This window comes from Oncorhynchus nerka, linkage group LG26, assembly GCF_034236695.1.
Source record: "Oncorhynchus nerka isolate Pitt River linkage group LG26, Oner_Uvic_2.0, whole genome shotgun sequence".
NCBI classification, from domain to species: domain Eukaryota; kingdom Metazoa; phylum Chordata; class Actinopteri; order Salmoniformes; family Salmonidae; genus Oncorhynchus; species Oncorhynchus nerka.
The window spans coordinates 39,999,483-40,023,951 of NC_088421.1; the positions used below are offsets into that span (position 1 = coordinate 39,999,483).

The following is a 24,469-nucleotide window of genomic DNA, read 5'->3' on the forward strand; positions in this document are numbered from 1 at the left end:
CACAGTGACAATAAGTACATATCCCAACCAGAAGCCATGGACTACAGGCAACATCCGTATCGAGCTAAAGGCTAGAGCTGCCACTTTCAAGGAGCGGGACACTAATCCGGACACTTATATGAAATCGCGCTACGCCCTCAGACGACCCATCAAGCAAGCAAAGCGTCAATACAGGATTAAGATTGAATCCTCCTACACCGGCTATGACACTCATCGGGGCTTGAAAGCTATTATGGACTAGAAAGGGAAACCCAGCTGCGAACTGCCCAGTGACGCGAACCTACCAGACTAGCTAAATGCCTTTTACGCTCGCTTCGAGGCAAGCAACCCTGAAGCATGCATGAGAGCACCAGCTGTTCCAGACGACGGTAGCCGAAGTGAGCAAGACCTTTAAACAGGTCAACATTCACAAAGCCGCGGGGCCAGACTGATTACCAGGACGTGTACTCAAAGCATGCGCTGACCAACTGGCAAGTGTCTTCACTGACATTTTCAATCTCTCCCTGACTGAGTCTGTAATACCTACATCTTTCAAGCAGACCACCAAAATCCCTGTGCCCAAGGAAGCGAAGGTAACCTGACAAAATGATTACCGCCCTGTAGCACTCACATCAGTAGCCATGAAGTGATTTGAAAGGCTGGTCATGGCTCACATCAACAGCATCATTCCGGTTACACTAGACCCACTCCATTTCGCATACCGCCCCAACAGATCCACAGATGACGCAATCGCACTCCACACTGCCCTTTTCCACCTGGGCAAAAGGAACACATGTGAGAATGCTGCTCATTGACTACAGCTCAGTGTTCAACACCATAGTGCCCACAAAGTTCATCACTAAGCTAAGGACCCTGGGACTAAACACCTCCCTCTGCAACTGGATCCTGGACTTCCTGACAGACTACAACAAATGTGTACTGTTGGGAACACTGGCCTAGTGGTTAGTGTGGCCAGTAACCAAAACGTTGCTGGTTGGAATAACTGAGCAGTCTGTGTGCCCTTGTACATGGCACTTACCTCCAATTTGCTCCAAGGACAAGCATACTAATATAACTGACCTTCTAAAAACCCATTTCACTGCACCCATCTGGTGTATATTACAATCAAACATTTTTTGGGAGGGCAAACCTGAACTTTGTTACAATCAGGAGAAAAATAATTGCCCCGCCACTATGGGACCTGTGGTGGCACCTCTGTCCAATCAGATTCAAGGAAATGACAGGTTGTGTGGGTCGGGCATGGAACGTCTATAGAAAGCAGAGCGCTGGTATTATTTTAACAGAAACTCACTCCCGATAGACAAACTCTTTACAGAAATGTTGTAACAGCCTAGAATGGGGTTTAAAACCTACAGCTGCATATACTAACATGGCATATCCTACACATATAGCAATACCTTGTAATACAATCTGAACAAAAAAAGCTTGCCAAAAGGTATATGTTCTCTGCAATTAGATGACCAGAGTTTAATTTCTAAACCAGATAAGTTATCAAATGTCAGCAGCTACCCAATACCATGGTGGGTATGCATAATGTCTGGGTGGTTTCATACCTAATTATTAACTTTACCATGCTTAAAGAGAAGTCTGATTTGTTAACCATCTACCAAGTAGCCCTTTAGAATGCTTTCAATAAGCTCCCTGGTCTTTGAGGGACCTTCCAGATTTATGGGGGCAGACAAATGGGTAGTCATTCAAAAATCATGTCAACCCCCATTATTTCAGTCCATGTAACTTGTGATTTAAGGCACATTTTATTCCTTAACTAATTTAGGCTTACCTAAACAAAGTAGGTTGATACTTATATCCATTTTAGTTTAAAGTTTCAGGAACCAAAAAAACTGGTTATACATTAAATATTCGTATATATTCGAAGTTGAGGTTAAGGTTGTTTAAATTCAGATTTTATGACTGTGCCCATATGCAGTGTGATCTCCAGAACAAGATTCATGACAAAAACCACTACCCTTCACTGTGGACCACAGCAGCCAAGTTTACCATCTCCATTGCCAATAAATCAAAGGGTTTTGTCAATAGGGTTGGACACGTGGCTCAGTTGGTAGAGCAGGGTTCTGTCAACACCAGGGTTGTGGGTTTTATTCCCACTTGGGTCCAGTAAGGTGATTTTTTTTAAGTGACTCTAAATAACAGCGTCTGCTAAATTATTGAAATGTACAGAACATTTATTCCACTGAAGAACAATATTCTCCGACTTATAAAGCAAGGAAGAACGTCAATGACATTACAATGCTGAAGCCCTGGTTTAGACCCCAAACTACTGAAGGGCCACATTCAGTAGACAAATGTTTAATGTTACAGAGATTCCATTCAAACCGACATGATTCCTTTCATGTCAGAAGACACTTTGTTATTCATGTATAGAACATCCCATCTGAACTTTATACATTACACCCTGTTGAATGCATCCCAGGCTTTATGGTTTTTCAGGAACACTGTTCCATTTACAGACAAGCATATCGAAAACGATTTGGGGTTTCAATAACACCTTTGGTTCCAGTTTAAAAACAAGCGACAAATGAATGACATAAGAAATGATTACCTTGAGTGCTAGATATGTTTATTTTAAAATGCACTTGTAGAAGTGACCAGGAAACAATTTAAAAATCACAACAACTTGCATTTGTAGCTGTGTTTCCTCATGTATTAATTGCAGGCATCTTTAGTCACTGAGCAGTGAGTGGATGTGGCCTGTAGAGTTTAGGAGTCTCCAATATCCAGGAACTACTTCTTGGGTAGTGCTATCCCCTTTTACCAGGCACAGGACCCATCTGGCCTCTTGATACAGGCAAGGTTTTGGCCATTGTCGGTTCCCCAGTCTGTCCACAGGCACGTATCTGAGGTGCTGATTGGACAGGGGAGGGAAGTGCAGCGTATGATCTGTGGATCAGAGTAGAGAGATAAGACCAAGATCACTGACTGTCCATTACCCCAATACTCAAGCATTTGCAAATGTGAACAGAATAGTATACTCCCTTGAAGAAAATGTGCCATGTAACTATTTAACAAAACTGGTGTATAGTATTTACTATAATTCCCAACACACACACCTTGCAATCACAGCCGCTTTGGTAGCGGTGAGTCAAGCTGTTCTTTTGTGCAGCACTCAAGTCCTCCCAAGGCGGATTATAGCCACACTGTGTTATAGACATCCTTCCAGTCTTCAGCTTGCCTACAGACAAGAGATAGTGAGTCAATGTACTGTGGGGAAAACATGGTGTAGGGTACAGTTGCCCCTAGATGCTGATCTTGGCTCAGTTTAGCATTTGCTCCACTAATGGTTAGGATACATCACCCTGGAGCATGAAGACACTGATGCAGCACAGAACAGATTTATCATCATAAGTGTACACACACACACTAGTATTAACTAATGCATTAGTTGTATACATTTACAGTGTCTATAGAAAGTCTAAGCGCCTTGAACTTGTCACATTGTTGTGTCCGTCTCCTGCATTTACACCGAACAAAAATATAAAAACGCAACATGTAATGTGTTGGTCCCATGTTTCATGAGCCAAAATAAAAGATGGCAGAAATGATCAAAACACACAAAAAGCTTAAACTCAAATTGTGAACAAATTTGTTTACATCCATGTTAGTGAGCACTTCTCCTTTACCAAGATAATCCATCCACTTGAAAGGTGTGGCATACCAGGTGCACCTTGTGCTGGGGACAATAACATGCACAGTTCTGTCACAACGCCACAGATGTCTCAAGTAGAGGAAGCGTGCAATTGGTATACTGACTGCAGGAATGTCCACCAGAGCGGTTTCCAGAGAATTGAATGCTGATTTCTCTACCATAAGCCACCCCCATTTTAGAGAATTTAGCAGTACCTCCAAACCGATCAACGGCAGACCACGTGTATGGCATTGTGTGCAAGCGATTTGCTGATGTAAACATTGTGGTCAGAGTGCCCCATGGAGGCGTTGAGGTTATGCTACGGGCAGACATATGCTACGGACAATGAAAACTGCATTTTATCAATGGCAATTTCAATGCACAGCAACCAGTGCTGGCTATTGAACTTGGGTAACGTAGTGAGAACCGCACCTGTGAAGAGATATTCCTTGTTGATTTCTAGAGTCACGCTGCACGAAGTGGTATAAGTGTAGATGGCGTGGATAACCTGGTCACAACCTTTGAACATCTAGCCAATCACAAGGAGAGAAAGGAAGATCTGTCAACCAGCTACATATATAGTTTGGAACCTCACTGACTGCAGCACTCAGGCACTGTTAGTCTTTACCCTTTAATGTCAACAGATCTGTAATGTGCAAGCAATCATTATTTAACCCAGATCTATTTTACAGATGAGCCCTGAATTATAAATACAATAAAATAAACAAAGAACTCAAAATAAGAAACTCCGAAATGAGACCAGCTTTCTGCTTTTTTGTATGCATTTTCTCCCAAAATGTAAAATATTTTAACAAGGCTCCACAAATCAGGTGCAAAAATACAATCCAAATACACAATAAAAGCTGGTTTACCTAACTCCATAAGGAACTTCCAGTTACCAGTCTCAGGCATGGCTAACTTATGTCTTAATAATGATGTAAGGCAGTGGACTTCTTACTAAAAAGGACCAACCAACTCTGGTAGAGAATGTAGTGATATCTTTAACGAAGTAGCAGCTGAGTTCATAGGGGATGTCACCATAGTCTAGGACCAGTAGGAAGTGCGACTGAATAATTACATTACCATTTAGAGAAAGCCATTCTTATAGAACCACTTAAAAGGAGAAACATACCTTGATCTGTTGGATGTCATACTTGATGGCGTTCGACACCGCTTCCTTTCCAACCACCTTCGCCCTGATCACTAGAAGAGGGAGACATGGTTTAACTAACGCTATTGAAATGTATTCCGGTATACTAGTCAGTCACACTGATGGTTTAAGGGTGATATGGAGAGAGAACAGTGTAGAATGCTTCTTTAACCTGCCTCTCCTTAATCTACACTGATTGAAGAGGATTTAACAGGTGACATCAATAAGGGATCATAGTTTACAGCTGGCCAGTCCATGTCATGGAAAGAGCAGGTATCCTTAATGTTATGTAAACACATACATCTCAAATAATTCATTTGTAGGCACACTTCATACCTTAAGCAAAATAGTGTAGTGGGGTTCTATCCTGTTCCTGGAGAGCTGCAGTCCTGTAGGTTTCCTCCAACCCTAAGCCAGCACACCTAATTCTAATTATTAACTGGTTGATAAACAGAACAAGGTTCATTACAACTAGGGGATGGCTTGAAAACCTACAGGAAGGCAGCTCTCCAGGATCAGGGTTGGAGAGTCCTGGCTGTAAACCATCTTACTGTCACCTACTTAACTATGTAAATAACTGTGTGAGAAGATGTAGATAGGCTTAATGATCATGTCCAAATCATTTATACTACGACCACAGACAATCCATAAAATGTTCTCATGTTGCGTATTGATAGCTCTCACCTGAAAAGTAAAATGTTGCCAAATTGCCTTACCAACTTCTGCATTGCAAAAAGCCTGTTGAGGATGCCGAGGGAAGCATGTGCAAGCGTCCGCGATGTCTTCGACCCGCCAAAGGAACAGAACGAGCAGAGTAATGAAACAACTGCTTACATACCGAGTCATTTGGAATCGAATTACGGGGTCGCCAAAATATCACAAAAGGATTTGACGAATGAAAGCGTGAGGCGTAAAGTACACTGGACTCTATTTCCTGCGAGACTGTTCCCAGACCGATGGATACCTCTTCGATTTTTTTTCTTTAACGTCATCATCCGCTATTTATCGCAGGCTGTGAGCTCCTCCTCCAGCCAGAACCCAGCCTGGGGTAGGCTGAGCATTCTATTAATCCAGAACCGTAACCATTCCATTTTTTTTTAAATCCTCCGCCTAACGGGACAACCACAGACCAGGCTCAACATGCCATAAATTGGGAATGAACCTGAAAGCTCGGTTTTTGTTTTTTTGGGGGCTCCGGAGCGATTTTAGGCACTGCATTATCAGGGCTAGAGGCGTCACTACAGACTCTGATTGGGAGTCCCATAGGGCGGCGCACAATTGGCCCAGCTGAGTCCGGGATTGGACGGGGTATGCAGTCATTGTAAATAAGAATTTGTTCTTAAACTGATTTGTCTAGTTAAATAAAGGTTCAATAGAAAAAAAATGTCTAAGCCTACTGGAATTCCTTAAAGAGCAGGTTCAATTTACCCAACTGCTCAGTTCACTTGCCCCTGTCACCCCATATATGAGATGAAAATGGCAGATTGTTGTAGTTGATAAGTACAGTAACACTCTATACATAACATAAAAGCTCAGGTTCTCCACTTCACAGCACTGGTAGGGGTTGACTGACCGCCGTTATAAACTTGAGCACCACAAGAGACAAGAAGATAACACCATCCCTCCCTCTAATTGGGCTACTTTTGCACATTTGTTGTTGTCTGAGTGAGGGAAATGCGTTAAATTGAGAGGAGTCGATGTGTTATGAAAGATACGACATTAAAGATTATGATAAATACCACTTTAATGTCATACAAGCAAACCACACACATTTCTCTATTTAAAAATGAATGTAATTTACAGTATCAATGTTTATGACCTCTTTTTTATCCACAGGGATGACATCTGGTGTAGCCTGGGTTGTCCTGAACAGAATGAGCCTATCGGAGTCATATTGTGAAGAAAATAGCAACAGAACATACATTTGAATGCACTCATGATACCATTCTAAAATACAATCTGTTTGTGTGAAATGCTGTTTGAAAGCCTTCCAACTAGCACATTTGGTTGTGGGAATGCAGGTTTTTGTTTTCCCATTGGTTCTGGGAACAAAGCCCTCAGTTTCCTAACTGGTAAAAGGTATTGTTTTTTAAACATTCTGAGAACTGAAGTGTGAACTTCACCTGTTCTGGGAACGTTTATGTTTAGGTTGCAGGGAGGTTCTGAGAACGTTTTACTATGGTTCCCTGAAAGTTTTCCCTGGGTAGTTTTATTAATGTTCTATTAACAGAAATTATAGGTTATTTGAAGATAATTAAATAACATTCTGAGAACATGTTTCACATAAGACTTTTAATAATACTGCTAGCTTAGTTTGGGTTGACTGTTTCCAACTCTAAGCAGACAGGACACATGGAAATTAATTTGCTTTGGAATTCAATTCTTCTGTTCTCTATCCATGGAATTAGTCCACTGTCCCACCAGGATGGAGCTAGAATGCTAAGTCATATGAAGCTGTAAATTTGAGTCTATGCAAACACACCCATTTCAAAGGAAACAAGCACTCATTAGTTCAGTAGTAAGTTCAGTAGTAAAAATGTGCTTAACAAGTCACATAGTCAGTTGCATGGACTCACTTTGTGTACAATAATAGTGTTTAACATGATTTTTGAATGACTACCTCATCTCTGTACCCCTCACATACAATTATCTGTAAGTTCCCACAGTTGAAAAGTGAATTCCAAACACAGATTCAACCACAAAGACCAGGGAGGTTTTCCAATGCATGACAAAGAAGGGCACCCATTGGTAGGTGGGTAAACAAAAAGCAGACATTGAATATCCCTTTGAGCATGGTGTAGTTATTAAATATACATTGGGTGGTGTATCAATACACCCAGTCACTACAAAGATACAGGCATCCTTCCTAACTCAGTTGGCGGAGAGGAAGAAAACCGCTCAGGGATTTCACTATTAGGCCAGTGGTGGCTTTAATCACTATTAGGCCAGTGGTGGCTTTAATCACTATTAGGCCAGTGGTGGCTTTAATCACTATTAGGCCAGTGGTGGCTTTAATCACTATTAGGCCAGTGGTGGCTTTAATCACTATTAGGCCAGTGGTGGCTTTAATCACTATTAGGCCAGTGGTGGCTTTAATCACTATTAGGCCAGTGGTTACTTTAATCACTATTAGGCCAGTGGTGGCTTTAATCACTATTAGGCCAGTGGTGGCTTTAATCACTATTAGGCCAGTGGTGGCTTTAATCACTATTAGGCCAGTGGTGGCTTTAATCACTATTAGGCCAGTGGTGGCTTTAATCACTATTAGGCCAGTGGTGGCTTTAATCACTATTAGGCCAGTGGTGGCTTTAATCACTATTAGGCCAGTGGTGGCTTTAATCACTATTAGGCCAGTGGTGGCTTTAAAACAGCAACATAGTTTAATGGCTGTGATAAGAGAAAACTGACAATGGGTCAACATTGTAGTTACTCCACAATACTAACCTAATTGACAGAGTGAAAAGAAGGAACCCTGTACAGAATAAAAATATTCCAAAACATGCATCCATTTTACAATAAAGAACTAAAGTAATTCTGCTAAAAATGTTACAATGCAATTCACTTTTTGTTCTGAATACAAAGTGTTACGTTTGGGGCAAATCCAATACAAAACATTACTGAGTACCACTCTACATATTTTCAAGCATAAGGGTGGTTGCATCATGTTAGGACTGAGGAGTTTTTGGGACAAAAAAAAGAAGAAACCAAATTTAGCACAGCACAGGCTTTCCACCAGACACTGGGAGATGAATTTTATTTTCAGCTGGACAATAGCCTAAAATTCAAGGCCAAATCAACACTGGATTTTCTTACCAAGAAGACAGTGAATGTTCCTGAGTGGCCGAGTTACAGCTTTGACTTAAATCTGCTAGAAAATAATTGACAAAACTTGAAAATAGTCTAGCAATGATCAACAACACATTTGACAGAGCTTTAAGCATTTTGAAAAGAATAATAGGTAAATGATGTACAATCCAGGTGTTTCCTAGCCACCGTGCTTCTACACCTGCATTGCTTGCTGTTTGGGGTTTTAGGCTGGGTTTCTGTACAGCACTTTGAGATATCAGCTGATGTACGAAGGGCTATATAAATACATTTGATTTGATTTGATTTGGAAAAGCTCTTCGAGACTTACCCAGAGATACTCACAGCTGCAATCACTGCCAAAATTGCTTCTACAAAATATTGACTCATGGGTGTGAAAACTTATGTAAAAACAGGTTTTCACTATGGGGTACTCTGTGTCGATGGGTGAAGAAAAAACATAAATGTAATACATTTGGAATTAAGACTAGAACACAACAAAATGTGGAATAAGTCAAGTGGTATGAATACACAGGGATGGAATTGAAGGATTTTGGACACAGGCCATTTCTATCCCTGGGCCTACATGATGCAACACTGCATAAAACAAACTCTGTCCTGTTAGTTGTATTGTCTATTCACAGTTGTCTCTGTGTCTGTGTAAGGAAAACTCCCCTGTTATTCCAGTTTTAAAATATAATTCATATGAGAAAGGTTGCTGCAGTATGACAGGGTTTTCATCCTCCCTATAGGGCCAGGAGTTTTTCCAGGAGTTTAAATCTGTGTGACCTGATTAGAAAAGGCCACCATAGCCCATATAAAATCATTCTGCAACTGATTAATCACTATGTCATACCCGACACACAGAGACTTTAAGGTCTGAAAGGCACTTTCCCATCAGCCAAATCAGCAGTATTTTATGGTTGCTGAAGATTATGGTCATTTACCCGATAGTTGTTAACACGCAGAAATGCCAGAACTTGTCGGTCCCTTAATTAAAGGACAGGGAGGAAGCAGAAAATCTGTTTTTCTGGACTGCTACATCGGACACATACTACAAACTTTTGCAGAGCGTGATTTCAAGATTTCAACGTGCAGCTCACGTCTGACAGGGTATATACACTAGAGACAGTATCACATGGTGAAACAACAGCTTCCCATTCATTTTCAATGACTGTAAAGCGGTGAGAAGCAGAGTGACCAGGGACCATTGGGAGATGCGAGCATGGGAGAGGGAGCTGAACAGGGCGGGACTAAAGTTGGGCAAAGCTGATCATCAAGCAAATATTTGGTGATATTGCTTGCGGGTAAACAATCGAACCTCACCAGAGCTTCCAACCCCTACTTGATTGGTTGACAATGGCTGTTGATACTTAACACTGCTTAGCATGCTTGCTAGCACCCACATGAGGGCGAAGCTAACATGGCTAGGTGAGTTACCGCTATATAGTGTATCTCAGCTGGAGTAGCAGGATAAAGTGGCTCACGCTCTGCTCGCCCTGACTAAAAGTTACACTTCCAGTGTAACAGGTAAAAAATATATATTTTGCGAAGCTCCTACTGAAATGACTTACAGTTCGGGTGTATTCAGTTTAAAAATAATCTGCCTAATGGGACAACCACACAGCAGGCTCAACATGCCCGGCTGCAATACATGTCATAAACTGTCCGTCTTTCACTTAAATAATGGGGATGAACCAGACAACTGTTTTAGGCTACGCCTACTAGAATTACTTACAGTGTTGTTGTTTTCAGTAAAATATAAATCACTAGAGCAGGAGAAAAAAAAACACTCTGGGACCTGTGGTGCCACCTCCTTGACCAATCAGATTGACGGAAATCACAGGTCATGTGGGTCGGGTGTGGAACATATTTTGTAGCAGCCTACACCTTAAAGAACGTTATAATTGATGACCACGCCCCTTGGACATCTAATTGGCATAATATAAAAATCTCCATCAAAATCTGTCTGTTCAAGCTAGACATATCAGTTTATTTGCATGGTGTGGTGGAGATTCAACACCAGGGACACCTGATGTCAATATGAAATGAATCACTCTTTATTATGATGTCTGGAGAGGTTCACAAACTCAGTCCAAGCTTGATGAAAACTCTGCCAAAGGGATTTCAGTCCTTATGTAATGCTACACAAACCAGTCATACAATAATAATTTACATTATTCATTTTTAACATTGGTTCCTGCATGTGACTGAGTGACACCTCACAAGGCTTCTTCTCTCAAAGCTGAGACCTTGAAACTGAGATAATCCATTTTGTTCTGGACGTACTGTGTTGCGTTTGCAATGTTCTGGGCGTACTGCCAATTGGTCTGAAGAGGTCACAGTCAACTGCACGAAGCAAGATAGAGTGAGAGGAATGCTGTGTACAATTCAAGGCTATCTCTGCAGACAATAAAATGTTCCCTCACACTCCCTCCTTTTACCACTTCTGTGGTAACGATTGTAACATTTTAAGGTAATCATTAATTTATGGCTTAAACTGTCAAATGAGGTTCTATCAAAATGCTTATATTAAAGTAAGTTAAATCAACACATAAAACCAGATAGTTTATCCTTTCAAACCCTTCATTCTAGTAAGTCAATCAGTTACACACATGCTTCATTACACAATTTAATTTATGGAAATACTATCATCATAATGAAGGTCAAATCTACAGGCAAGTTTGTACTTCTATCAACAGGAGTGAATCTATTAAATCACACACACACATCCACAAGGGATCCGTAGACTCAGAGGTAAATAAATCTCTCAATGTTTAATCATTGTTTCCATAGCTCTTACCACAATCGGGTTGTGTTGACATCTGTTCTGTATTAACTTTCTCTGGGACGTCAAATAGACAAAATATAAAATGTGTTGTTTAACAAATCCACTAAGTTGGTGCTGACTTATCAATTCAATATTCGGTACTTAAACATTTACTTGGATCTACTTCAATTCTGGACTGGTGTTATTCAAACTATCGAATTGAGTGAAAATAATTGGAAAGGGTGAAAAACATATGCTTCCACTGTGTCCCTTACACCCTGAGTTCAGTGAGTACCACTCACTTTCATTGGAGGGTTATCTATTGGTCCACAGGAGGCTTATCTTTAACCCAAACACCAGATGGCAGCCTTTCATTTAATATCAGTCCCAAGGCTCAATCCCTCTGTTCATCATGTGGCCTTGTATTGAAACCTTAGATTCTTCAAATTACTAAGATATTGCAATATTAGAGTGATATCTGAAAGCCACTAATAACACATACTGTCAACACTCATGAAATTGGACATCAACTGATTGTCTTTATTACTTTCAACTAGGACCCTTCTACTCTTTCTTGTAGGACAACCACTACTGCTAATACACACAAATCACTCTCAAACAATGTTCTGTTTTTACCCCTATTGTAAGGTTTAAAAACAAAACAAACATGGCACATTTCTCCTTATTGTAGGGCATTGTTAACGGGTTAACACCCCCCTTACTAGATTTAGATGCACTATTGTAAAGTGGCTGTTCCACTGGATATCTTAAGGTGAACGCACCAATTTGTAAGTCGCTCTGGATAAGAGCGTCTGCTAAATGACTTAAATGTAAATGTAAAGTAGGGCTGTGGCGGTCACGACATTTCGTCAGCTGGTGATTGTCAAGCAAATAACTGTGGGTGTCAGGTAATTTACCGTTAATTAACATGAACACATTCAGCATCTCCTGGTTTCCACATATAGCCTACAAGCCACAGACGCAGAATTTTGGAACATTTACATTAGACAAAGTATAATAAATCCATGTAATATAGACTACACCTTCACAATAAATCCATCATGTATTTTAGACAGTTCTAAAGAAACATGAAATTAAGAAAAATAGTATATTTCAGAAGAACAGAATAGCATACTGAGTTGTCCTTATGTCAGGTCCTGATCTGGCTCTGCCATATGGTTGTGGGCTGCACTAGTTCATTTAGCAGACAAGTTTAGTTTATAATTCCGTGAAATTATTTTAGAATAAAATTGAACAAAGCTGAATAAAATAACATTTATATTTTCTCCAAACGATTTGAGAGTGCGCACGTGCGGCTATTCTGTGTTGAGCGGTTAACAAATAAATAGGTACTCCTATATACTTAATTTAGAGGTATTAATGAAACTGTAGTTGTTCAACAAACGTTGGGCTATATGTTTTGATTTTTAATACATTGTAAGCTTGCATTATGCAACTCTAATGTTGATTTGAAAAAAGTCGCTTGAAAGGCATGAGATCTGCTTTGTTTTGTTGCGCAGGCTGTAAACACTTCGTCACTCTCTCATTCGCAATTTGAGTAGCTATTGATAATGCCTTAAATTTCCCGGAGGCATCCCCTTTGTGTGGCCATAATGCACCCTAAAATATCCATGTCTTTTACAGCCCTTCTCCCTAAATGCTGCCCGCTCTGAAGCACCTCTCATTCACACCGCTCTCCATCAAATGATCGGGTCTTTCTCATAGGATACAGGCGACGGCAGACACATCGGGGACGCAACTGTGCACGTCCTTATCCAATTCTGAGGTGCATATTGAAGATATTGGAACAACTGTCCACATTTACTTTTCGTCAGCCAGCAAGATGAGTAGGCCTAACGAACAGCAAAAGCACTAGCCTTTGTCAATCTACTATCCCCCATAGTACAACAGTTTACCTATTCTATTCTGTGTGAGAAATAAATATTCCAAACATAGTCTGGGACAGTTGTGGAATACGATAGATCCCAAATTAGTACTACCACTAGCATTAAAAAAACGTTTTTATGCAATGAGGCTGACCCAGCAGATCATAGTGTTTTGCTTAAATGTTGATAAACTACTAGGCTATTTATTCACATAATAAGTGCAGCAATGTGCACACGACAGTATGCTTTAAGCGCAAACGTTCCATTAGCGGAAAACACAATTCTCAAAAGTGACCACAAATGCATTTATGCGTTTAATGCTTTTATTATAAAGGTGCATTTTTATGGTAAAATTATCTGCCCCAAACTTGAAACTCGCTCGCTGCATACAGTATGTATGCCAGTTAGGCTCTACACTCGTTGTAAAGCGAATTAATGTACTTAATTTTAGACATTTTTGGGCCACTTTAGTTGTGATACAAACCTTATCAAAACATATAGGCCTATGGGCTAGGCTACTACTGTCACACCCTGACCACAGAGAGCTTTTATTCTCTATGTTGGTTAGGTCGGGGTATGATTAAGAGTGGGTTATCTAGGTTAACTATATTTCTATGTTGGCCTAGTATGGTTCCCAATCAGATGCAGCTGTTTATCGTTGTCTCTGATTGGGGATCATATTTAGGTAGCCATTTTCCCATTGTGCTTTGTGGGATCTTGTCTAGGTATAGTTGCCAGTATCAGCGGCACATTTCGTTAGTGCTCGTTAGTGCTCGTTAGTGCTCGTTAGTGCTCGTTAGTGCTCGTTAGTGCGTTAGTGCTCGTTAGTGCTCGTTAGTGCTCGTTAGTGCGCGTTATTGTTTTTGGTGTTTTAGTTTTTCTCTTCCTAATTAAAAGGATGGAAACATACCATGCTGCATCTTGGTCCTCTCCGTATAACGTTCGTGACAACTACATGAGGTGTGCGACTATGAATCAAAACAGTCCCCCCCCAAAAAAGGCATTGTTTCCTGCCTTAAGATGGGCATCATTCACAAGTGATATGCTAATATTGTCACCCATCAGACTATTCTTGATTTGATCTTATCTTTACATATACTAAATATATGTGAAATTTGTTTTGATTTAGACCATTTTCATGCACCTGTTTCGAAACAAGGTCAGGGGAAAAAATACATCTCTGCACTTGAGTTTGAGTTTATTTTATTTTTACAGGGACAGTGGACATTAATCAACGTTTCAGTAAAAGTGCCGGTTTTACATAGCTGGCAAATTTTCAACCGCAGTCCCTGGACAGGTTATTAAAAACAATTACAATATAGACAATCATTGAGCAGTGAGCACACACAGAGCATCATAGGACAAGCAAGACGTGGCATACAGACAGAGCAATATAGGACAAGCAAGATGTAGCATACAGACAGAGAAACATAGGACAAGCAAGACATAGCATACAGACAGAGCAACATAGAACAAAAAGCAGCAAGACAAAATTCATAAAAGCAGTGTTTCCACACCTCACAAGCTACAGACAACATGGAAAGCGGCAATACACAGCTTGGGATTATGATCACAAATCTGATTGACCAGCCACGTAGGCTATACTCCTGTTGTAAAGATAAGCGGAGTGCTTAATATATGCTTGATATTAGGAAAGTTGAGAAATAAATATAGTAGGCCTGGCCTATAGAAACCTGATGGGAACCTCCTCTTTTTAATAGAGGCCATTACATGTTTTCATGTGCAATTGTATATCCTATAGAAATGTTGTGCAACATGAGCTCATGGGCTCTCATTAAGTTTTTGATTAGATTTACAATTACACTTGCATTGATGTCAGAGTGATTAGAGGGACAATATACCAGGCAGTTAGCACGTTTGGTAGTCTACTAATGACCATCAGCAGCATCAGTGCTTGGAGAAGTCTAATTTGACTGCCTTCATGCCGGTTGGCGATGATACAGTACTTGTACCATTGTACTTATTAGCACTCCTGTGCTAATGCAGGGGGCCACACTGAACCACCGTAACTGGCGAGGCCCCATCTTCTCCTGGATCATTTGCAGTGTGACACGTGGATCCAGGTATCTCCCAGCAACCTTCACTGCAGTGGGGATGGTTAGAAGAACTTGGTACGACCCTCTCCAACGGGGGTCCTGACAAATCTTTCTCCTGAAGTCTTTGACCACCACGAGATCACCTGGGATCAAAAAGTGCCCAGGTCCACCTGCCAGGTTCGGCAAAGACGCCTTCACCCAGGGGAGAGTGGAGGCTCTGGATCGCAGACCGTCGCTGGAGGCTCTGGACCGCAGACCGTCGCTGGAGGCTCTGGACTGCAGACCGTCGCTAGACGGTAGACCGTCACAGGCAACTATACCTAGACAAGATCCCACAAAGCACAATGGGGAAATGGCTGCCTAAATATGATCCCCAATCAGAGACAACGATAAACACCTGCCTCTGATTGGGAACCATACCAGGCCAACATTGATCATTAATCACCTAGATAACACACCCTAGTCACTGTCACGTCCCAACCAATATAGAGAATAAACAGCTCTCTATGGTCAGGGCGTGACAGTTGACTTACTGAAATTCAGTAGACATGTCCCTCAGAGGTTTGCCGGATCAGGTATCTTCCCCCGGGCACCTCTCAGTAAAAGTCTGGTCTGGGCGGGTCCAGGTCGTCTTTGGTCAGACAGGAATCTCCCTCACGCTGTCACACGGAATGCGCCACCAGTGTTCCCTCACAGACCTTCACTGACGCCAAGATCGTGACAAGATTTAGATGAGGTTTAGGGTTTTAGATGAGGTTCAGGGTTTTAGATGAGGGTTCAGGGTTTTAGATGAGGTTCAGGGTTTTAGATGAGGGTTCAGGGTTTTAGATGATGTTCAGGGTTTTAGATGAAGTTCAGGGTTTTAGATGAGGTTTGGGGTTTTAGATGAGGTTCAGGGTTTTTGTTGAGGTTTAGGGTTTTAGATGAGGTTCAGGGTTTTAGATGAGGGTTCAGGGTTTTAGATGATGTTCAGGGTTTTAGATGAGGGTTCAGGGTTTTAGATGAGGTTCAGGGTTTTAGATGAGGTTTAGGGTTTTAGATGATGTTCAGGGTTTTAGATGAGGGTTCAGGGTTTTAGATGAGGTTCAGGGTTTTAGATGAGGTTTAGGGTTTTAGATGAGGTTTAGGGTTTTAGATTAGGTTCAGGGTTTTAGATTAAGTTGAGGGTTTTAGATTAAGTTTAGTTCTACCTGGTTTATGTTAGAGAGGCATCCATTAAAGAACAGGCTGTGTTCTATTAGACAGCTAACTCTCAATCCACGATATAGCAGATAATGTAAAGACATAACACATGTGTTTTTTATAATACCAGACTAATTGATAATGTAATAAGCTGCACTGGTCAACCAAAACAGCTCCCACAATCTTATTATTTTCAATTAATTTCAGCCAATCATCATTCATTTGTTTCAGTGCCATACATTTTGAGTGCCCTTCCCCCTTAAATGTACCCAAAGGGCTAATATCAATAACGTGCATGTCAATCTCTCCTGGCTCAAAGTAGAGGAGAGATTGACTGCATCACAACGTGTCTTTGTGAGAGGTATTGACGTGCTGTGAGGACACACGTGCACAGACACACACACACACTCTCTCTCACACACACACACACTAAGATTGTAGTATTGTACATTTTATATTGTAAATGTGTAATATTAGAGTAATAACATAGTAATTTATTGTATGATGTATTGGTTTATTTATGATGTAGGGTGTTGTTTTGTTGTGATGTAATTGTTTTGTTCCTGTTTGGATCCCAGGAAGAAGAGCTGCTAAATACTCAAAATACTAAATACTTTTGCAGAGCGTGAGACAGTCCTATTCATTTCAAGTCAAATCAAATGTTATTCGTCACATGAGCTGAATACAACGGGGATCAACTTTACCATGAAATGCTTGATTACGAGCCCTTCCCAACAAAACAGAGTAAAACAATTATTATGAAAATAGTAACACAAAAGGAATAAAATACACAAGATTGCGGCTATATACAGGGGTACTAGTACCAGATCAATGTGCAGAGGTACGAGGTATTTATGTACATACATGAAGACAAGGTAATGTGACTTGGCATCAGGATAGATAATAATAAGGTATTTGAGGTAGATATGTACATGAAGACAGGGTAATGTGACTAGGCATCAGGATACATAATAATAAGGTATTTGAGGTAGATATGTACATGAAGGCAGGGTAAAGTGACTAGGCATCAGGATAGATAATAATAAGGTATTTGAGGTAGATATGTACATGAAGACAGGGTAATGTGACTAGGCATCAGGATAGACAATAATAAGGTATTTGAGGTAGATATGTACATGAAGGCAGGTCCTAATCCAGGTGTCAAAGTGACTAGGCATCAGGATAGATAATAATAAGGTATTTGAGGTAGATATGTACATGAAGACCAGTGGTAATGTGACTAGGCATACCTCCAGGGATAGGACAATAATAAGGTATTTGAGGTCCCGCTCAGATATGTACATGAAGGCAGGGTCAATGTGACTTTAGGCATCAGGATAGATAATAATCCGGTATTTAAAAGACCTAGGTAGATATGTTCCACATGAAGGCAGGGTAATTTGTGTCGCTCTGGCATAAGGACATGATAATGTAATAAGGTATTTGAGGTAGATATGTACATTAAGACAGGGTAATGTGACTAGGCATCAGGATAGATAATAATAAGGTATTTGAGGTAGATATGTACAATGAGACAGGGTAATGTGACTAGGCATCAGGATAGATAATAATAAGGTATTTGAGGTAGATATGTACATGAATGCAGGGTAATGTGACTAGGCATCAGGATAGATAATAATAAGGTATTTGAGGTAGATATGTACATGAAGGCAGGGTAATGTGACTAGGCATCAGGATAGATAATAATAAGGTATTTGAGGTAGATATGTACATGAAGGCAGGGTAATGTGACTAGGCATCAGGATAGATAATAAGGTATTTGAGGTAGATATGTACATGAAGGCAGGGTAATGTGACTAGGCATCAGGATAGATAATAATAAGGTATTTGAGGTAGATATGTACAATGAGACAGGGTAATGTGACTAGGCATCAGGATAGATAATAATAAGGTATTTGAGGTAGATATGTACATGAATGCAGGGTAATGTGACAAGGCATCAGGATAGATAATAATAAGGTATTTGAGGTAGATATGTACATGAAGGCAGGGTAATGTGACTAGGCATCAGGATAGATAAGGTATTTGAGGTAGATATGTACATGAAGGCAGGGTAATATGACTAGGCATCAGGATAGATAATAATAATAAGGTATTTGAGGTAGATATGTACATGAAGGCAGGGTAATGTGACTAGGCATCAGGATAGATAATAATAATAAGGTATTTGAGGTAGATATGTACATGAAGGCAGGGTAATGTGACAAGGCATCAGGATAGATAATAATAATAGTAAAATAAAGAGCAGAGTAGCAGCATATGATGTGTAAAAGTGTGTGTGTAGTGTATGTCAACATGTGTGGGTTTTGTGTGAGAGTGTACGTTCAGTGTGCGTGTACAGTATGTACTGTGTATTTATTTAGAGTCGTGTGGATGTGAATATAGTCATTGTAAGATAGGGTCAATGCATGTAGTCCGAGTCACCAATTAATTTACTATTTAGTCGTCTTATGCCTATTAAGCAGTTTTATGACTTGGGGGTAGAAGCTGTCTCAGAGCCCGTTGGTCCAAGAGCTGATGCAGGGACTTTAAGGCTTACAGGGTTAGAGTTGACCCAAGTGTTCTCTTCTACAGAAAACCACAAAATTGTAAGGAATTCCAGTAAAAAAACTGATCTTTCTGGTTTATACCCATTTTTTAAGTGAAAGATGGACAATATTTGTCCATTATGACAGCTAGGCAAGTTGAGCCTGCTCTGTTGTTGTCCCATTAGGCAGGGAATTTTTAACAGAAAACAACCAAACTGCAAAGAATTCCAGGGGCGTCACAAAATACATGTTTTTTAAGCCTGCTACACTGGAAGTGTAACTTTTAGTCAGGGCGAGCAGAGACACATTTATCCTATTACTCAGGCCGAGATACACTATTTAGCGGTAACTAACCAGCCTAACCACACCAGCTTTGCCCTCATGTGGGTGATAACAAGCTAGCAAGCATGCTAGGTAGTGCTACACATTGTCAGAAAACTAGATTTTTCAGCTTCTTTCCTGTTGTTTAATTAAGAGACCGACAAGTTCTGGCATTTCTGTGTGTAAACAACAATTTTCCCTTTTTCAGGCAAGTTACCAAAATCATCAGTTAACCAAGAAAGACTGCAGGCTTGGCCAATGGGGATGTCCCTTTCAGACCTTATCAATCTCGGTGTAGGGTAAGACAGTGATTCATCAGTTGTAAAACGGTTTTATATGGGCCATAATGAGAACAGAGTTTGTCTAATCAGGACACCTATGAAATGTATTAAAACAACTAGAAAAGGACATTTACAGAAGTAAATGTGGTATGCTTGCTCGTCTAGAAGTATTTATTGTGAAGTAGTACTTATTGTGAAGTAGTAGTAGTAGTATTGGTAGTGATGGCAGTAGTAATGGTAGTAATATAGTGTTTTATCGGCTATGTGTTCTTTATAGTGAGATCTTTTGGGGTGGTTGAAACTTTAAACAAGATTACAGGGTTTTCTCTTAATGCAACTCCGTGCAGTCAACGGCAATATCTGTTTTAGCTATAATTCCAGGAGCCGCTTGTGGATTTGACAGCTCTAACACGGTTCCACCTCAGACACCGCCAAAACAACTGCTATACGAATGTTGGCTAAAGAGGATCTGATTGGGGCGGCAGGGTAGCCTAGTGGTTAGAGCGTTGGACGAGTAACCGGGTTGCAAGTTCAAATCCCCGAGCTGACAAGGTACAAATCTGTCGTTCTACCCCTGAACAGGCAGTTAACCCACTGTTCCTAGGCTGTCATTGAAAATAAGAATTTGTTCTTAACTGACTTGCCTAGTTAAATAAAGGTAAAATAAAATAAAAATTGAATAGAGCCCTAAGTCTCTAAGAGCTTTGCACACCTGGATTGGGCAATATTTGCCCACTATTCTTTTCAGAAATCTTCAAGCTCTGTCAAAGTGTTGGGGATCATGGCTAGACAGCAATTTTCAATGACATTTCAGTCAAAACTAATGTGACCAGTCAGGAACATTGTAGATTATTGTATTTCTGAAAGGTGCATTCCTCTCCCAGTGTCTGGTGTAAGCAGACTGAAGCAGGTTTTTCTTTAGGATTTGACCTGTGCTTATCTCCATCCTGTATCTTTTTATCCTGAAAAACTCCCCAGTCTTTGCCAAGATCTCTCCAAATCAGAGAGATAGTTAGGAGCAAGCCCATGTAATGCTTTGTAGGTTAGCAGTAAAACCTTGAAATCAGCCCTTGCCTTGACAGGAAGCCAGTGTAGGGAGACTAGCACTGGAGTAATATTATCACATTTTTTGGTTCTAGTCAGGAATCTAGCAGCTGTATTTAGCACTAAATGAAGTTTGTTTAGTGCTTTATCCGGGTAGCCGGAAAGTAGAGCATTGCAGTAGTCTAACCTAGAAGTAACAAAAGCATGGATGAATTTTTCTGCATCATTTTTGGAAAGAAAGTTTCTGATTTTTGCAATGTTACGTAGATGGAAAAAAAGCTGTCCTTGAAACAGTCTTGATATGTTCATCAAAAAAGAGAGATCAGGATCCAGAGTAACGCCGAGGTCCTTCACAGTTTTATTTGAGACGACTGTACAACCATTAAGATTAATTGTCAGATTCAACAGAAGATCGCGCTGCCACTTAACCACGAGCAACAGTTTATATACAGATCATGACATCATTTCATTGCTTTATCCCTCCCGTCGTCCTCGTATTGTGTCTAGTCCCCGCATCCTCCGGGTCACCCTGTCCCATCCTGGCTAAAGGCCCAATGTGCGCAAGTGTGACAGTAGGCGTGTGAACAGCCTTTGCAGATGTATTTCTTACACCTGCAGCACACCGTGTGTGTCTTGGAGTCCTACTTGGGTGGGCAGAGCTGACACCTCTTCCTCTTGCTTGCCCCGGTGGCCGGGGCAACGAGCGGGGCAGCGGCCGTGCCAGCGGCGGGGCCCTCGCGCTGTTGATCACAAGGCGCCGCCGCAGCACTCTGTAGGACTTTGACAAGCGCTGACGCCGCTTCGGTGCGGGGCAGATGCTGCCTTCTTTGGATCAGCGGCTTCACAAGTCCCTTTCCCAGCTGCTCGAGGAACACCCTGCGCTTGTTCCGCTTGCGAGGCATCCAGTCAGGCTTGATCTCTCGCCATATGACAAAGGCGTTGTAGGAGGACACGTCGAGGATGTTGTGGAAGACGACCAGGGGCCAGCGGGCAGTCATCCGTCTGCAGCTGTAGGTGAAGACCACATTGTCTATGTTTTCCACGCCGCCCTTGTTGCAGTTGTAGTCTAGGATGACGGCCGGCTTCCTGTCGCGGCGATCGCTAATGTGGCCCTCTGTGTGCAGCGTGCTCAAAAGTAGCACGTTCTTGTTTTTCTTTGCCAGGTAGGACACCAGAGTGGTGGTTGGCATGAAGGCAAACCTGGAGGACAGGACCTGTCTGCCCCTGGACTCGAGCAGCGCGGGCGGGAGCTCAGCCTTGTTCTTTCTCACCGTGCCCACCATGGTGAGGTTCCTCTCGAGGAGCCGCTGGCCCAGGTCGTAGGAGGTGAAGAAGTTGTCGCAGGTGACGTTGCGACCGCTCCGCCCCGTTGTCAGATCGAGGACGACGCGCATCCCCTGGTTCTTCTCGGGGCCTCCGCCGGCCGCCTTGCCGGTGTACACTTGCATCTTCCAAGCGTAGCTGAACTTGGCGTCGCAGGCCACCCACGACTTGATGCCGTATTTTGCCGGCTTCCTGGGGATGTACTGACGGAAAGGACAGCAGCCTTTTGGAAAGGGGACAAGAGATTAGTGTCGTTACTGTGTCACGGGGGCCAAGGGCCTTTTGTGTTACACACGCTGCCAGGGCTGCTACAGCCGCTGCTTGTACCGCTGCTACGGCAGCACTACCTCTCTATAGACATATAAGCACACGCGCACGTGCACGCACACGCACAAGCACAGTACCTCTGAATGGTTGCTCGTCCACCGTCACGTCGGACCCCGGGTTGTAGAGGGCCAGCAGGTCCCAGACCTCCCGTATGGCTGCGAGTTTGTCCGTGGCGAGTCTGGCGGGTCTCGACTGGCGGTCGTCGAATCGCACCAGCCTCGAGTACCTGTGAAAGACCTTGAGCGGCATGGTGGCTCGGAACACGGTCCTGCCACTCTCGGCGTCCCACAGGCTTGCCGCGGCCTCGCCTCGGGACCTGTAGACGCCCGCAAGGATCAGCAGCTCTACGTAGGCGCGCAGGTCCATGGTGTCCATGGGTCGCCAGCCGTCACCGTATTTTCTGGCCCCGTGCAGGTTCGTCATTTCCACAATTATCCTTTCTATCGCCGGTGTGACAAACAGGTGGAAGGCCGACGCGATGTCGCGGGCCTGGGCCGCGGCATAGGCCGTGGGGCCCGGAGTCTGGTCCGGCCCGGCGTGGCAGATCGCGAAGGCCCCGCGGTGGCGGCCGTAGGCCACGGGGGACAACTCGATTTTACCATTTTTCGACAGCAACGGCGTCTCCCGTTGGTCCGGGGCTGAGGAGATCTCTTCCTCGCGTCGGTCCTCGTGCCCGTCCTCGGGCTCGTCCTTGGGCGGCTCTTCCTCGGACTCTTCCTCAGAAGAGGGAGAAGAGGCATCGTCGACCTCGCGGTGCTCGGGGTTGTATTCCTCCCCGTCTTCGTCTTCCGAAACTTCTTCCTCCTCCTCCTCCTGGCAATCCGAGTAGTCTTCTTGGGACTACGCTCAACGGCATACGCCTCGCCAGTGGCTGACAGGGTCGCTCTGACTTGCAGAGCACAGAGCGCAGAGCGCCAGCCCTGGAAACATAGGGCCTGGGTCGCACTGACCCACGAGCGCAGAGCACAACTCTAACACTGCTCTCTAGCACACAGCGGAGCACATCTGGACCTGTGCAGCGGCTGGCTGGGTCGCTCAGAGCGGCTGCGCTCGACGGCATACGCCTCGCCAGTGGCTGACAGGGTCGCTCTGACTCAGGAGCGCAGAGCGCGAGCCCTGGAAACACAGGGCCTGGGTCGCTCTGACCCATGAGCGCAGAGCGCAGAGCGCAACTATAACACTTGGCTGCTCTCTAGCACACAGCGGGGCACGTCTGGACCTGTGTAGCGGCTTGCAGGGTCGCTCTGACACAAGAGCGCAGAGCGGGGAGCCGGGCACATTCTCGCCACACTCGCCACACTCGCAGACACTCTACTACGCTCAACGGCATACGCCTCGCCAGTGGCTGACAGGTTCGCTCTGACCCGTGAGCGCAGAGAGCAGAGCGCAGAGCGGGGGAGCCGGGCACAACCTCGCCACACTCGCAGACTCTCTACTACGCTCAACGGCACACGCCTCGCCAGTGGCTGGCACGGTCGCTCTGACCCGCGAGCGCAGAGCGGGAGCCCTGGAAAACACAGGGCCTGGGTCGCTCTGACCCGCGTGCACCTAGCACAGAAAGGGGAGCCCCCCACACGCAGGACCTGGGTCACCCTGACCCCAGGACCACGGGAGGGTTAAACGGTATGAGTTCCTCTTTGGTCAAACTACTCTCTGACCTCTCTAAGACTTTACTCACTTTTTCGTGACCATCATCTTTGATACTGCTGACTTGGCCGATGGGAAAGTGTCTTTTAGACCTGAAATTAAATCTCAGGACAGGATATGATATAGTGATTAATCACATAGTTTTAAACTCCTGGAAAAACTCCTGGGCCTATAGGGAGGATGAAAACTCTGTCAAACTGCAGCAACCTTCAAATCAAAGTTTGTTTGGTTGTGTACATCGATGTGCAGCGAAATGCTTGTGTTTTCTAGCTCCAAAAGTGAAGTAATATCTATAAATTAAAAAACAACACACAAATAATCTAGAAAGTAAAACAATGAATAATTATCAGAACGAGCAATATCAGAGTCTGAAATATAGACAGTCTGGACAGTAAATGCATAGAAAAGGTGTGGAGAGCAGTAGTTATAGTAAAACCTTGTACTTGTTCATATGAATTATATTTTAAAAGGGGTTTTGTTACACA

The 24,469-nt window shown here is 42.9% G+C and overlaps 2 protein-coding genes across 2 annotated transcripts; both read right to left on the bottom strand.

The window, feature by feature from the left end:
* Positions 1 to 2,556: 2,556 nt before the first annotated feature.
* On the bottom strand, positions 2,557 to 5,786 carry LOC115121105 (metalloproteinase inhibitor 2-like). Its single transcript, XM_065010666.1, has 5 exons — positions 5,510 to 5,786; positions 4,776 to 4,846; positions 4,076 to 4,172; positions 3,069 to 3,190; positions 2,557 to 2,898 (listed from the first exon to the last, which is right to left on the bottom strand). The coding sequence occupies exons 1-5, from the start codon at positions 5,637 to 5,639 to the stop codon at positions 2,770 to 2,772; spliced, it is 549 nt and encodes a 182-aa protein (XP_064866738.1). The 5' UTR covers positions 5,640 to 5,786; the 3' UTR covers positions 2,557 to 2,769.
* A 15,542-nt stretch (positions 5,787 to 21,328) lies between these two features.
* Positions 21,329 to 23,487, bottom strand: LOC115116643 (piggyBac transposable element-derived protein 4-like). The gene is made up of 3 exons (XM_065010963.1): positions 23,314 to 23,487; positions 22,415 to 23,177; positions 21,329 to 22,233 (listed from the first exon to the last, which is right to left on the bottom strand). The coding sequence occupies exons 1-3, from the start codon at positions 23,485 to 23,487 to the stop codon at positions 21,329 to 21,331; spliced, it is 1,842 nt and encodes a 613-aa protein (XP_064867035.1).
* Between the last annotated feature and the right edge of the window lie 982 nt (positions 23,488 to 24,469).

Excerpts from the sequence above, each read along its gene's own strand:
- LOC115121105 (XM_065010666.1), bottom strand. The coding sequence starts at position 5,639 with ATGACTCGGTATGTAAGCAGTTGTTTCATTACTCTGCTCGTTCTGTTC. Across the intron at positions 4,173-4,775 it reads ATGACATCCAACAGATCAAG|ATGTTCAAAGGTTGTGACCA; the intron begins GTATGTTTCTCC and ends GTGATTGGCTAG. Across the intron at positions 2,899-3,068 it reads AAAGCGGCTGTGATTGCAAG|ATCATACGCTGCACTTCCCT; the intron begins GTGTGTGTGTTG and ends TCTGATCCACAG.
- LOC115116643 (XM_065010963.1), bottom strand. The coding sequence starts at position 23,487 with ATGGGTCAGAGCGACCCAGGCCCTGTGTTTCCAGGGCTCGCGCTCTGC. Across the intron at positions 23,178-23,313 it reads GCTGTGTGCTAGAGAGCAGT|TCCCAAGAAGACTACTCGGA; the intron begins GTTAGAGTTGTG and ends CGTTGAGCGTAG. Across the intron at positions 22,234-22,414 it reads GGACGAGCAACCATTCAGAG|GCTGCTGTCCTTTCCGTCAG; the intron begins GTACTGTGCTTG and ends CCTTTCCAAAAG.